Source organism: Schistocerca gregaria, chromosome 2 (genome assembly GCF_023897955.1).
Source record: "Schistocerca gregaria isolate iqSchGreg1 chromosome 2, iqSchGreg1.2, whole genome shotgun sequence".
Taxonomy (NCBI): Eukaryota; Metazoa; Arthropoda; class Insecta; order Orthoptera; family Acrididae; genus Schistocerca; species Schistocerca gregaria.
This window is the reverse complement of record NC_064921.1, coordinates 425,343,522-425,359,554: the sequence shown is the minus strand read 5'-3', so window position 1 is coordinate 425,359,554 and position 16,033 is coordinate 425,343,522. Positions and strand designations below refer to the sequence as shown.

The window sequence follows — 16,033 nt, the reverse complement described above, 5'->3', positions numbered from 1 at the left end:
AACCGCTACCTGCGCTGCGTCACCACTGCAGACGCTTAGCAACAACAGGACCATCCTCGTACCCCAGGATGCCCTTGTGTATTCGCAACTTGTAGAATAAAATTACTCTATCACCCTCATTCCGAGTACGTCAATCGACAAGAAACACCACCAGTAATAACGGCTCTAAAAATAACAACTCTGCAAAAAATAATAACGGCTAATATCCGTATGGCAATAAAAATACATATTATCTGATATACTAAATTAAAAGACCAACAAATTAAAATTATACAACTCACTTATGCGACCTTTACCTATATGGCACATCATGCACCTTCTGTTGCTCACCAGTTCTTTTTATCCTTTACGGTTTTATGCGACTGGCGTGTATAACAAACGTTTTGGTGGAGAACTGTATCTGAGTGTTGACTGGTGAGATCATTTCCACGACCTGATATGGTCCCTGGTATTTTGTTAAAAATTTATTCGATTTCATCTCTGCCTTAAGGGACTAGTGACCATTACACACTGCCATAAGCGGTACTGCGATAATTTTCCAACGCGTCTGTTCGGTTGTTCCTGGAATTCTAGTGCTTTCGTGTTTGAGCTTGGTACACTCCTCCAAACTACCCTAATTCTTCCGGCAAAATTCCTCACCGACTCACCATCCGGTCCTAATGGAATTATCCAGGCGTACACCACCTCAAATTACGACAAGCCCATTGCATAATGAACCTTCGAATTATAGGTACAGAATACATGAGTTAATAGGGGCATCCCAATCGTCATGCCTTTGACCTACGTAATAGCTCAACACCTCTGCTATTATCTTGTGCACGCGTGCTATTCCCCCACTGGTCTGCTGATGAAAAGGACATGTTGATAACTTCCATATATGCAACAAACGGCATAGTTGTTTCATTAAATCCGAGACAAAATTCGTACCATGGTCCGTAATTATGGTGTCAGACACCCCATACTTCAATATCCAGTTGTTTACTGCCGCCTGCGCTACAGTACTAACCCATTGGTCCGACATCGGTATAGTTGCCAAAAATCGTGAAAAATGATCGATGAAAAAATTATCGATAAAGAAATGGTCTACGATCATGAGAACGTACCAATTTACTCCAGGTATTTTATTAAATGGTAGGACATCCAACCTAAACACAGAAAATAGACTGGACCCCTCTGGTAACCTTTGCAACCGCACTTTCTGACGCGTAATGTTGGCCCTCTGAGCGCATTGCAGCCCGTAACATTTTGCTGCGAATCACGCTTCCTATTCATCCACCAAAACTTTTATGTTACACTTCTGCCCGTTGCACGTCTGGCTATATTTGCAAAGTTCTTCACGAACTGTCTATAATAATTACAGACGCCAATGAACGACTGTGTCTGTTTAGTTGGTTGTTGTATTGGATAATTCTGAACTGTGTCTGTAAGACAAGGATCGATCTGTCGCCACGTACACTAATCACTTGCCTCAAATAGCTTAACAGAGTTTGCGCAAAATGGCGCATGCTACACTTCACGTCAAACGTGCTGATCGTAATCAAATAACGTCATCCTGCGAGTTTATATATCTGTAGTCACAGCGAAATACGTACTTCCGTGTCTCGTCCACCGATTTATTCGGCACGACAATAATATTTATGCTCCAGGGATTATCTCTTGGTTCTATGATTTCATACTGTAGTTGTTGTTCAATAACTTCTTCTACCAATGGTTGCAGCTGCTTTGCTATACGGTATGGCTCCTGTAAATTGAAGCGCTATCCCCTGTCGGTGCGTGATGTTGCGTTAGTGTGACTGACAGCAAACCTTCGTTTGGACATAATAAATCATTACCCCTCAACAAGTCCTCCTTGGCCATGCGATCACTGCCTTCAAGTGACCTACGTTCCCTCGTAACACTTCCGTATCGAGGGTTTGCTTGAGGCTTTCCTCTAGCCTCGACCTACCGTAGTCCTCATCTTCAGGAGTGGCTGTTATCGCTTCCTTTGACACTCACACCTACCATCCGTCAAAGTTATCCACACTAATGGAAATCATCTGTTCTCCAATAATTTCCTTCGCATACGCCAAAATCCTGCGGAAAAAACAATGCGAACTATACAACTCTCCACTGCTTAAGAGCAGTTCAACCACATATAATGTTTCCCTCGGCAAGTTCGAATCCCCTGAGGCTCACGCTGTCTTTCAGGTACCTGCTGGCTTTTCATTTTGTTGATCGATCATTACTGAAAACGTACGCAGTTTAGTTGGTCTCACCCCCATGACACGTGAACCTTGCGCTATTGTCTCGCTTGAAACTGTTTCCCCAGTCGAAAAGAAGTCTCGCTGAGTTCCATTGTGCATTACAAAAGACCAATCTTAGCATGATTGTCGACAAAATGTTGTCAGGTAAACACTGAATAACCTTCGACTACGCATGACAACATCTACATGCGTTCGCAACCGAAAGCTGCAGTACTGCCGTACGCAATGATACCACCGTCTCGTCGCCAAACTCACTCAACCTATACCGTGGTACCCCCAGTCCTCTCTTTCCGGCGAAGTCCAGACTGATAAACGAAGCATTCGCAACAGCGTCCACCAAAAATCTCTGTTCCCTGCCGCCTGCTAATCCCACTGAGTCGAATTCCGTTTGTGCACAAACTTATCCGATATTACGATATATCAGGACTGCTTTCCGACGGTTGGAGTTATATCGTTTGCGTTTAACGGCTGTTTCCCTTGCCGGTCCTTTCCGCCCTTCCTATCTCCACACTCAAATGTCTGGTGGTCCACTATGCCATATACTTAGAATCTCGGTTGCTTACGCGGCTTCCGTACATGTCCCTCCCGACCCCATCTGTAACACTTCAGAAGCAAATACATGCTGGACCACTCGCTGCGTTCTGGCCATATCCACTTCCTCTATAAATGTTGCAAACCTAAGAGCTGACGCTAAGTCCTCTTTGTTTTCTATCCGTACCCTCCGTGACATTTCAGCGGGTATACTACACAAAAAGAAACCAACGCTCCAGTTTTTGCCTCCTGTATCCTTTCTCTATTAACGTCTGCATTCTGGGTCTAATACATATGTCTTTGCACTTACGGATTCTATACGAGAATGCTTCCACAGACTTGTTGCGCTGCATTGACAATGTACTTAATCTCTCCCGAAAAAATCGCTGACTGTTCTGCTTTTGATGTCCACCCCTGGGAAGTATGTGCTTTACACAATGTCTTGTGGTAGGCACCATATACACTCCTGGAAATGGAAAAAAGAACACATTGACACCGGTGTGTCAGACCCACCATACTTGCTCCGGACACTGCGAGAGGGCTGTACAAGCAATGATCACACGCACGGCACAGCGGACACACCAAAAACCGAGGTGTTGGCCGTCGAATGGCGCTAGCTGCGCAGCATTTGTGCACCGCCGCCGTCAGTGTCAGCTAGTTTGCCGTGGCATACGGAGCTCCATCGCAGTCTTTAACACTGGTAGCATGCCGCGACAGCGTGGACGTGAACCGTATGTGCAGCTGACGGACTTTTAGCGAGGGCGTATAGTGGGCATGCGGGAGGCCGGGTGGACGTACCGCCGAATTGCTGAACACGTGCGGCGTGAGGTCTTCACAGGACATCGATGTTGTCGCCAGTGGTCGGCGGAAGGTGCACGTGCCCGTCGACCTGGGACCGGACCGCAGCGACGCACGGATGCACGCCAAGACCGTAGGATCCTACGCAGTGCCGTAGGGGACCGCACCGCCACTTCCCAGCAAATTAGGGACACTGTTGCTCCTGGGGTATTGGCGAGGACCATTCGCAACCGTCTCCATGAAGCTGGGCTACGGTCCCGCACACCGTTAGGCCGTCTTCCGCTCACGCCCCAACATCGTGCAACCCGCCTCCAGTGGTGTCGCGACAGGCGTGAATGGAGGGACGAATGGAGACGTGTCGTCTTCAGCGATGAGAGTCGCTTTTGCCTTGGTGCCAATGATGGTCGTATGCGTGTTTGGCGCCGTGCAGGTGAGCGCCACAATCAGGACTGCATACGACCTAGGCACACAGGGCCAACACCCGGCATCATGGTGTGGGGAGCGATCTCCTACACTGGCCGTACACCTCTGGTGATCGTCGAGGGGACGCTGAATAGTGCACGGTACATCGAAACCGTCATCGAACCCATCGTTCTACCATTCCTAGACCGGCAAGGGAACTTGCTGTTCCAACAGGACAATGCACGTCCGCATGTATCCCGTGCCACCCAACGTGCTCTAGAAGGTGTAAGTCAACTACCCTGGCCAGCAAGATCTTTGGATCTGTCCCCAATTGAGCATGTTTGGGACTGGATGAAGCGTCGTCTCACGCGGTCTGCACGTCCAGCACGAACGCTGGTCCAACTGAGGCGCCAGGTGGAAATGGCATGGCAACCCGTTCCACAGGATTACATCCAGTATCTCTACGATCGTCTCCATGGGAGAATAGCAGCCTGCATTGCTGCGAAAGGTGGATATACACTGTACTAATGCCGACATTGTGCATGTTCTGTTGCCTGTGTCTATGTGCCTGTAGTTCTGTCAGTGTGATCATGTGATGTATTTGACCCCAGGAATGTGTCAATAAGGTTTCCCCTTCCTGGGACAATGAATTCACCGTGTTCTTATTTCAATTTCCAGGAGTGTACATGCTTTGGTGTCCAGCGCCAAACGCATATTAGCAACATACAGTGTTACTTCATTTGACCACCCATACGCCCCAGCTGCGTCACTAAATCCTTAAAGAAAATCGTGACGTACTCTGTTGCCTGGCCCGAGAAAGTATTAATCAGCGCTACCAATCGCGGCTTCGTGGGTGTAGAGCTGTCTGCAGTCACTGACTGAGATGCCCTGGGCGGACCGCTGTAGGTGTTACGGCTCACTACAAACGAAGGAGGTCGGCTGTTTCTCTTCGCCTCTCTACGTGAGGTCCTCGAGCTGCACCTGAGGGAGCAGTCAGCCGATTCCTGGGCTACCGTCGCAGCCATAGGCGCGGTGGGCCCTTAGTGCTATGTCTGCAAGTCTGGCCGGTCGGGCGGCGATGCAGCGGATTTCCGTCGACATTGGCACACGCCACCTTCGATGCAATAAAGTCAGTGACACACTTGCTGGTGTTTCTCTGGACGCCTTCAAGTGAATCAACCCTATCTCCCAAACCATTTCTCTCGGTCGTTTTTACATATTGCAGCCCCTGAGCTCAGGGGCTGTAAGATTTTCCGATACGTTTTGTCGGGAAGTGTTCGTACACGTTCAATACTATATGGTGTGAGAGTTGGTTACGGTGAGTGAGACTCTGTCACTTGACATACGTTGCGTGGTACCGCTCAGCACAGTGTGGTGCGGTATGTCTAAGTTTTATTTATATTATTTTTTCCTGTTTACCCTCGTTGTCCGAGTTAGCTGTGTGATCTAGGGTACACGATGTTTAGAGCTACATTTATGTAGCCACAGGAACCTGTCGACTTATCTGTGGTTCAAATGGCTCTGAGCACTATGGGACTTAACATCTGAGGTCATCAGTCCCCTAGACTTGGAACTACTTAAACCTAACTGACCTAAGGACCTCACACAAATCGATGCTCGAGGCAGAATTCGAACCTGCAGCAGGGCGGTGCCGGACTGAAGCGTCTAGACCCTCTTGGCCACAGTGGCCGGAGGACAAATCTTTGTTTTGATGTAATGGTGTTCATGATAATTTAGTGCCGTTGAGGTGTCCATTTTGCAATTCGCCTAGGCACCGGTCGCCGTGTATCTGAGCTGTAGCAGCTGTTCGTTCGGTAATTAGGCTTAGTAGTCAGCTGTGTAGTAGTACTGACTGTAGATGGGTAATGATTCGCCAGAGGAATTAATTTGAGATTACTTTTTTGTGTCAGGTTAAATGTCTTGTCTTTTTTGTAAAAAAATATCAGTTGAATTAAAGTGGAAGTTGTGTACGCAAAATAGTGGAAACATGTGCTATTACCATAGATACAGTTTCTGCCTTAACTTAATACGTGCAAGCGTTTAGACAGCCGTTTGAGGGCATGACACAGAGAAATTTGGAATTTAGTTACAGGCTCGTAAACGAAGTCGCTGTCAGTCGCATTAAGAGTTACGGGGAAGTCAGTCTGGATTAAGAGTGCCTCCTACTGCTCCGTATGACCACAACTTACACGAGCATCTTTCTCTCTGGTTCTAGATGCGGACAGAATGGCGACACGAATACGTCCCCCCTACCCCCACCGCCGACACTCCAGGATTCACTGGGCTTGTTTATTTAAACGTCTTGTCTCTACGGCTCTGACGTATAGCCTCTGAACAGGACAAGTGCAGTGCTCTTCAATAATTACGTCACCTTTCCACAGTCCGCTTTGGTACCTACACACAGGTCACTATGCGCTACTGTAACTCCAACCCATGGGTCCTGCCCTGATTACTTCACACGTATATACAGTGCCCGCTGGGTCGTGCTTTCCCGCCTGTGAGCAGTGTCGTAAACCTGCCTCGCGGAATCGTTTGCTAAATATCAACATTGCCAGCGCCTGCCATCCGATGTGATAATCGGTACCTTAACTACTACCTTCCAGCCAAAGCTGCCCGAAATTTACAAAAACTCCTCAAATCCACGCCTGTATTTATTTATCGCGGCGCAGGAAAACACTCCATGCAAGATAGTCAGTGGGTGAAACACATAAGGACACATGATTAAATCTATTTGGAATTCAGGCAAAATAATGGTTTTATTATAGATTCATATCGTCGAGCGGGGTGGACATACGTTCTTGGGCGGCCTTGCCAAGGTTCTCGCGGCTCTCTCCGACGGAGGATCGAGTCCTTAGCGTAAGTTAGTTCAAGTTAGATTAAGTCAAGTACCTTTACCATGAAATATCTGAACCGTCTTCAGTTTGCTGATGATGTACTGATGGCCTCTAGTGTACATAGTCTGCAGCGTGTAGACTCGCGGTCGCGTTCTCGCTTCTCGAGCATGGTGATTCGGGTTGGATTCTCGGCGGGTTCAGCGATTTTTACCTCTCTCGACATGACTGAGTGTTTGTGTTGACCTCATCATTTCATCACCGTTCTTGAAAGTGGCGGGTTTGCACTGAGCGGCGGTTGGGAAGTTGTACGGGCGCTGATAACCGCGCAGTTGAGCGACCCACAAACCAAACAACATCTCTATCATCATCTAGTGTACATAATATTGAACAACAAATATAAAAGTATCATAGGAAAAGTCGGAAAATATACTTAAAAACCGACCACAACCAGTTTAAAGTAAAGTATAAACGACAAACTTAAATAGAATTGCTGAAATTGATACTGAAGACATAAAAGCAATGGATGACATCCCATTTTTAGGGCAGCTTGCACCCAGTAACCATATAAGCAGAATAATAAATAAACGTATGAGAAAAAGCTGCTTTGAGTGCTTTTGTACATTAGAGTTTTCAAAACTAAGTTTTCTCTCTGTTTTTCACACAATTCATGGAAACAGTATGTATTGCCTTTATGCAGAGACTATTTAGTATCAGAGTTACTCAGCAAACAGAGGAGAGGTGTACTCTGGGAACCAACAACCGATGGAAAAACAAGCAAGTAGATTACTGAGTAGAAGGTAATGAAAGACTTTATTCTGACCATAATAAAAATAAATTGGACCTAGGCGCGATATGTAACCAAACAAATCGATGATTATGGAACAATGAAGATATCTTCTGAATTGTAAGTGATAAGAAAAATTTGAGATGATCGTTTAAGATCAAATTAAAATCCATGGAGGAACAACGTAGATGTGTATGGATGAATATCACAATGGGTGGAAAAGTATTGTCACGCAGTGGTTGTCAAATAAGGAACGATGTTGATGACAATCCTTCCATTAGACGTTTCAGTTTTCATGTACGTTAGTGCAATAGCAACTCATAAAAACACTGTTGATGATCACTGCATGTGGGCCTACAAATGAAATTGGAAATTTGTTGTGAGGACCATGGGACCAAACTGCTGAGGTCATTGGTTCCTATGCTTACGCACTACTTAAACTAACTTACGCTAAGGACAACACACACATCCATGCCCGAGGGAGGACTGGAACCTACGAGGGGGTGGGGTTGGGGGGGGGGGGGAAGCGAGCAGAGTGAACCGTGACAAGATGCCTAAGACCGCACGGCTACCCAGCACTGCCGTAGAAATGACAGACCTCTCTCCACGTTCATCTTTAACTGCCACTACCACTTCTACACTGCGTGACAAGAAAAGCGAAGCAAGTCATAGTCAGATGTTAATGCAACTTTGTTCACTTACACTCTATCGGCGGGTATGTAAATGATTACAGATTTGCAATTATCTGCTTGAGGTACAACGTTTATTGTTGTAACCAGGCCCAGTGTGCTGTATAAAGGGTGTTAACAGTGTTCGATGATGAGTTATCAGTGTAAAGGACACGGAGATCCCGTGAATCGTATGAGACAGCATTATCAGCACCCGACAGAGATTCTGAAACTCCATTTCTCTGGCTGGTCGAATCAAGCACTACCAGATTCATCGGGCTTCAGATGTGACATTGGCCCAAAGTCGGACTGGATTAGCACATGAGGGTAACACATGGTCGTCATCAGTGTTCCTGTCGATCGCCAAATTGTGCACAAGGCTCTTTGCAACCCCTTCACATCTGTCATAAATGAACTACTGATAGACTCTCTGCTACATTCTGTACCGTCTTACACCACTGACTGCGGATTAGCAGCAGCCGGAATAGAGAATTACCATCCCATGCTAGGCTGCCATTAATACAGCCCCAAAAGTGGCTACATTTGGAGTAGAGCGGTTTCTGGAATGCATGGTCTCCTGATAAATGCGTTCAGCGTTGAATCGTGGTTCTTCACTGTCTCGGGTGGTTATGGTGTAAGGTACCACTATTCCAATGTTTTGGAGAGGCACAAAAGATTTGACCCTGGGATCATGACGTGGGGAGCCATCGAGTATGACTTCAGTTCATGGGTGACAGTACTTCAGGCAAACCTGATGGCCTAACAGTACGTCTCGAACTCCGTTCTGATGTATTAGCTCTCTTGCAAACAGTACCACGCTCCCGTTTTCCAAGACGGTAATGTTCGTCCACACATGGTAATTGAGTATGTAAATTGTCTGCCTGATCTTCATGAACAGCCGAACCCCCAGATCTTTCCAAGACAGGACATGTTTCCGACCAGCTTGAATATCAACTCCATCCTAATACATCCTAATACAGTATGGTGGATATCAGGGAGTAGGTTTGACAGTGTGGCCCCATTTGCTTGAAGAAAGTGTACAACGGCTTTCCGATACTCGTCCTAACAGAATCAGTACATGCATCCTGGACAAGGGGGAGAGGGATTCATGCTGCCAAGCTTTTCGCAAATTAGATTCGATTTTACAAGCACTGAAGTAACATCAAATACCCTCTCAACCCACGAAGTTGCATTTCGTTTCCTCTTCATCTTCTATACGATTCCTTTTTTTTATTAGACAGTGTGTCTGCACTTTTTGCGTGCCATATTGGTGGAAGTAGTGTCTTCGTCACCCCCCACCCCCCACGTTTCAGGATTTAATAAATCCTGACTGTGTAGTCCTCCTACAGAGACCGTAGGAGAAATTAGTGTGCTTTGACGTTATTTTTCATTGTAGAACAAACCATGATATCGTGAAAATTGTAACTGTTTCGTAACAAAACCACAGCATGAATAGCCAGCAGGTGTCATATCATCTATGCATTTCTTGTGACAGTTAATAAGAATCCAAGTAACGTGGAAATTCTAAAATTTTTGTTAACGTTAGCATGATACCAGCTACAATGTTAACAGGACACACAAGCCACCACAAAAGATGCAAGCAGTAAATACAACTGAAAACCGCTATGCAAATTTATTGTATTGAATTTTAATGGTAACATAGTATATTGCATTACACAGCACATCTTCATTAGTTGACAGGTAAATTTTCCTTCTGGTTCAATGAAATCTTCAAATAATACAGAAACCATTGATAACATGGGACTATTTTACATTTAATCCAGCCAAAAAAATAAAGAAACCAGTCACACCCTCTTAATTCTCATACATTTCTTTATTGAATTCAGAACATTGCGAATAATTACAATACGCTGTCAATTTTTTTCTCAGATCTGTTACACCAGGAAACACTAATGCTCAGACTCAACTTTCTAGAAGACTGTTCTTCTCAAAAAATGGCGTCAAGTACTCGGCAAAGGACAAATACTCAGGATTTGTGTAGCATTTCTCTAATAACTTGTCCACATTGGCAGCATAGTTGGGTGACGATGTATCGAGGTCGAAATCGACTGCCTCTAGGTTGAGCATGACAGGCAGCAGGTTGTAGGTGCAGAAGACCCCTACTGGTGCCAGCTGCTGCATCTCCGTCCTCAGCTGCTCCAGCGGGTAGGCGTCCGCCTGTTGCTGCAGCCCCAGGGCGCGCAACGTGTGCTGCAGGGTGCTGTGGTACTCAGACAGCAGCAGGTCTGTGTGCTGCTGCAGCACCTCCAGGCTGGTGCTCGTGTGCAGAAAGTACTGCAGGTCCTCCGCTGGAGATCCGATATGGGCTCCCTGAAAAATCCAACAGTAATGAATTAATCACTGACTATCACAAGATACAACCTTCTGTTTCAAGAAAGGAAATAAGAAGAACATAACAACGTAAGAAACATTTCCCAATATACACTCTAAAGGATCTTTTGGATTCCACATCTCGACAAATAAATATGGGTCGCTGCACTCGCACATAGAGTCTGCACTGTGACCACCTCTTAGTTTTTCTGCTATTGAATGTATGAAACGACACAATTTAATACCACATCAACTGTCAGCTCCGATGTTTGATGAAGAAGAAAGGCAGAAAGCTTTGCCTGTTTAAGGATCTGTCCCAGCATGAGCCTGAAATAATATTTGGACACCTGAGGAAATGCAAATCAGAATGGCCAAAAGAGGGATTTGTAATCTGTTTCCCTCGAATATGAATTCCACTGAAGAAGTCACACAGGCACAAGCAGTATTCACAGAATTACAAAAAACATGAGAAGTGAGACAGGGCCCAGAACGATAACCTCTATTTTGGCTGAAGAAACATGGGAGGTAATTAAACAGTTCCAGAGAAGAGTGTAGATTTTTTAAAAACAGCTTCCCCATTCTGTCATTGGTGTAAGGCATACGAAACGGACTTCTCCACCACAGTGGAAAAAGTCCAAAAACCGTTCAGTCGGATGAGTATACAGAGCATTAAATGATGTCGTCAATATTATATCAAAAATAGAAAGCAGCAATACAGTTTATTCCATTTATGATCGACTGAACTAACGAGTTTTAGGTATTATGATCACGATCACACTAAGACACCATTATTGCATATATGGAGAAACAAATAGAGAAAGTAAATATTAGCACCAATACATGTCTCTTGCTCAGTACCAAGCGAGACAGAGAAGATTACTATTTATTATACAGCCCAGTAAAGAAATATGAGAAGGAAAGTAAAGAATGTTGGTGAACTGTATATTCAGTCCTACTAATTTCGTATTACATTAGCCCTATTGAACAGCACGTTTCCTTGGATCTCCTACACACCACATGGAAGGTGACATTTGCATTATTAACTTACAACTTTTGGGATACGCTTAGTACATTATCAGAATTATCAGATGGGTTGGACCTCAAATAAAATTTGATTATTACCTGATAATCGTAGAATATGACTTCGAGCTCTTCGTTTGAGTACTGGAACATCATATTGTTCTTCTGGAAGTCCCTGTGCAGCATGACAGTGAGTTTGTTGTCGCAGCTACTAACGGCTTCAACAGCTCGCAACAGCATTGTGTCAGCGAATTGCAAGAACTTGTCCTTATACCTCCGGAACCACGGGTAGCGGTTCAGTATTTGAGCCATCTTGAGGACGGTCGTCTTGGTTTGCGACTGAAGCAGCGGGATCTGACTAGAGCCAAAAGAGACGGACTCTCGTAGCAGGGGTTCGACTAGGGCGTCCTGGAGCGCATTTCTCGTGGTGGCAGCGTGGAGGCGCGCCAGCCCACGCATGGCGACCAGACAGTGGTCCAGATCCAGCCCGCGAGCCGAGGCGGCACTGGGGGCCTTGCGGAAGCCCGCGGCCTACACGTCCTCCAGCAGCAGGCAGCCGAGCCCGCCTCCGAACACACCTGGGCAGGCGGGCCACAGCGGCCGCCACGCGCCACCTTCAGCAGCCTTCAGCGCCGTCTCCGCCGTGAGCAGAGTCCTCGTGTACAGCACGCTCTCCCTCCGGAACAGCCCGTCGGAGCTGAGCGCACCGTCCCCACCTCTTTGCAGAGACACCTTCACCACCAGGCTGGCCGCGTCTCCTTTGAGTGTCCGCCCCCGCAACAGCAGTGTCTCGCTCATGAAGCCACCCCCGCCGCTGCAGGCGTTCTTCAGCTGGATGCTGTCCTCCACCACATCGAAGCCTGCCTGTTTGAAGGCTCTGACCAGGAACTTGCTGCTGGCCCAGTCAGGATGGGATTCCTTCTCTACTATTTCTAGCACCATGTCTGCCGGTGTTCCGCTCAGGTACCTGGAAGTAAAACATAATCTTCACTACTAATCCATATTGCTCTTGATGTGACAGTCAACCCAAAGAACACTTAGGTGTTAGCCTAGTCGGTAAAAATATCTTCATCTCTGGATAACTACTGTAAACTACAGTACAACCATTTGAACCCACTTGCTACAGCAAAAGACTTGCTCTCCCTCTGTAATTTTTGGGCTACAGACTTCCACCCATTACCAAATCGACTATTCCATGGTGCTGCGGGTGTGTCCTATCTGCCAAATTCTCTTTCAGCCAAATTGTGCCACGTAGTTCTTTGTATCTTATCTCAAATCAGTACTCTTTACTAATTATAAGACATGTCAATGCAGTCTACAGCATTCTGCCAAGGTACTACATTACAAAATCTTCTAGCATCTACTAGCTTATTATTGAAGGGGAACTACACTCTCTTCAACGAAAGGTGTTTTCTGGTGTTAAATAGTGTCACTGATTTGAGTAACACGTTTATGAACTAAGAAGGCTACAAGCACAACATAATGTTGAATTGAAAAGTGTTTCACTGATAAATTACAATGGCAGAATCTGCAACCATCTAAAATATATTGTTGCAAGAAGAAGAAAGATTAGAATTTGGTATCTCATGGATGAAAACGTCATTAAATAGGCCACATAGCCTAGTTGGCAAAAAGTGGGGTAAGATACTGTGCGTAACCGAGAGGTATGAACCTTGCCATAATTTGCCTCTAACGATATAGTTCATGCTGCGAGAGTTTCTATAGACAATCTGAGACCGCACAAGAAGAACACCTAATGAATTTACACGAGTTTCCTAAAAGAGACTCATTGTCTGTATGTCACTCTGATGTCATCATTGCAAGCCACGCTTAAGCAGCCAATAAAGACGTATTCGATCTGTGACAAAGTACGTTCACTCACCTGGTAAGCAAGTAGCGCGCTCGAGATTCTCTGCCTATGACTGATGCTTCCAATATGCTGTTGCTCGTATATATAATAAATGTGCTGTTGGTTTATCTGTTGGCTGATAGGTTGATAATTTCTGTCCTTGGAAGATACACTGACTTCTTCTGATTAGTTTCCAAGTTCACGCAACCGCTAAAATCGTGTATACAGACAATGGTGTAATTGGCAGATCTAATCTAAAAGATGTTATCTGCCTATTCGTAGTCCGAATTATACCACTCAGTACTGCTGTCACTGCAGCTGCTTTATCCCAAGAGTTCCTTGACCTGCAGTAACATACCCCATTGATTTCTATGACATCCTGTGCAAATATCCCACTTGTATCACTTCAAGACAAACAGTCACTCGTCTTAGAAAGTTAGCTAGTGCCAAGAAAACCGCTCAGAAATTCATCCATGTTGTGGATAGGTGGACAGATTCTAGATAATTGTGAGAGTTGATAGGGTACTATCACAGCTTACTAAAGTTAAAACGTAGTAGGAGCGCTGCTCATACTGAATATTTTAAAGTGTTTTTCAATGTCCGCCACCTTATCTGACTAGTCTGCACGTCTGAATGTCACGCAGCAGGGCCAGATTCGATTCCCAGCTGAGTCGGAGACTTTCTCGGCTCGTGGACTGAGTCTTATATTGTCCTCCTCATTATTTGAGCGTCATCGACTCGCCAAGATGCCCATTGTAGCGTCAACTGAAGAGTCTTCCGACTGGAAACCGAACGTTCCCAGACGGGGATTCCTGGCCATCAATGCCATACGATCTTCACATTTCATTTTTTTTTCAAAATCGACGGTGGTTAATTAAATATTCCTCATTTGTGATATTCTGCGGCACTAAACATTTCACATGGTAGTAGAATAATCACTTCTATATACACATTTAAGTGTAGATTGCTGTATTTCAACGTTCTATCTTTCCCTTTGAACATCAAAATGAGAGGTTTGATATAAGGTCTCGATCCGTTCATTGACTTTTCATAGGCAAAATACTTCCAAAGATTTTCTTGTTGGTCTTTCACCAACGGTCTGACTTTGGAACTATTATAAACTTCACGCTTAGCTCTGCTTATCGATACACCAGCTGCTGTAAAGATTTATCAGTCAGCTTCTCTTCACAGTATCGGATTGCACAAAATTTGGAGGAAGCTGAGCGTAAAAAATCTGTTTCGTTTAACATGACGCAAGTTCAGTATTAACGAGAAATCTAAATCTACATATCTTAAGTAAGGTGATAAAAGACAGCAATGATAGAGGTTGGTTTAGAAGTGCAAAAACCGAGGATTTTAGAATGGGGAAGACATTTTACTATCGGCGTCATCACCCTATGTGGCTACTAGTTGGGAAATATCCGACTTAAATATTTCCTGTTCTACTACTTAACCATCTCTCCGTCGGTGCTACTGGGTGTACACAGAGCGTGCAGTTCGTACAGTGTCATTTCTCAGTTTCTCGATTTATTCGCTGACAGCGCGGCGAAGAGAAAGTCAGTGGGCCCGCTGTCAAGCGACAGTCTTTTGTCGTCCTGTGTCGCCTCATGAGTTGTGCTAATACTTCAGTCACGATTTTCACACATGGAAACTTTCACCTGGTCATCCCACTCACTCTTCCTTCCATTCTCAATTCTCCTTCTGATCGATATCCTATGAGATGCCCCACTGACCTCTCACTACTTCTGAAAAGTGTATTCGACACTCTTTGTTCTGTGATACGATTCGCTGACAACATTACTATCATCACTGAAACTGAGGAAGAATTACAGGACCTGTTGATGAAATTAACACACAAATGTACGCGGAATGTGGAAACCGGATACACCACACAAAGACAATGCTAATGAGTTGTAGGACTAATAATAGTGATAAACTTAACGTCAAAACTGGGGAGTACGAAGTAGACAATGTGAAGTGCTTCTATCTTATGGATGTAAAATTACATATGACGGACGGAGCAAAGAGGGTATAAGAAGCTGTCTGGTACAAGCAAAGAGGGCATTCATCACAAAGAGACGTCTTCTAGGATCCAAAATAAGGAAGTTGAAATTTAGGAAAATCAAATTCGTTTGGAAATTAGTTGTCTAGCGGGGAGAAACCGGAGATGTGCCAAATCGAAGCGTTTGAGATAAGACACTAGAGAACCACGATGAAAATTTAATTAACTGTAAGAAATGACAAGGTGTTCCACCGAAGGGGCGAGGAAACAAATATGTGGAAAACACTGAAAAGACGAAGGGCCAGGGTGATAAGACATGTGTTATGATGTCAGGGAATAATTTCCATTGTAGCAATGGCAACTGTAGAAAGAAAAGACTGTAGGGCAAGACAGACTGGACTATGTCAAACAAGTAGTGAAGGACTTTGAGTGTAAGTGCTACTCCAAGATGTGGAGCTTGGCATGGGAAAGGACGCTTGGGGGATACCAACAACCAGTCAGGAGACTGGCCACTCATATACATGGTGACCATAAACAGGCTGAAGAGTTTTAAGGGTATTGCAAGGTAGAC

The 16,033-nt window shown here is 45.1% G+C and overlaps 2 protein-coding genes across 2 annotated transcripts; both read right to left on the bottom strand.

Moving 5' to 3' along the window:
- Window positions 1–10,183: 10,183 nt before the first annotated feature.
- Window positions 10,184–12,070, bottom strand: LOC126335812 (uncharacterized). Its single transcript, XM_049999277.1, has 2 exons — window positions 11,714–12,070; window positions 10,184–10,591 (listed from the first exon to the last, which is right to left on the bottom strand). The coding sequence occupies exons 1-2, from the start codon at window positions 12,068–12,070 to the stop codon at window positions 10,184–10,186; spliced, it is 765 nt and encodes a 254-aa protein (XP_049855234.1).
- A 72-nt stretch (window positions 12,071–12,142) lies between these two features.
- On the bottom strand, window positions 12,143–13,518 carry LOC126335811 (uncharacterized). The gene is made up of 2 exons (XM_049999276.1): window positions 13,494–13,518; window positions 12,143–12,578 (listed from the first exon to the last, which is right to left on the bottom strand). The coding sequence occupies exon 2, from the start codon at window positions 12,551–12,553 to the stop codon at window positions 12,143–12,145; it is 411 nt and encodes a 136-aa protein (XP_049855233.1). The 5' UTR covers window positions 12,554–12,578; window positions 13,494–13,518.
- Between the last annotated feature and the right edge of the window lie 2,515 nt (window positions 13,519–16,033).

Excerpts from the sequence above, each read along its gene's own strand:
- LOC126335812 (XM_049999277.1), bottom strand. The coding sequence starts at position 12,070 with ATGCGTGGGCTGGCGCGCCTCCACGCTGCCACCACGAGAAATGCGCTC. Across the intron at positions 10,592-11,713 it reads TCATATTCTACGATTATCAG|GGAGCCCATATCGGATCTCC; the intron begins GTAATAATCAAA and ends TGGATTTTTCAG.
- LOC126335811 (XM_049999276.1), bottom strand. The coding sequence starts at position 12,553 with ATGGTGCTAGAAATAGTAGAGAAGGAATCCCATCCTGACTGGGCCAGC.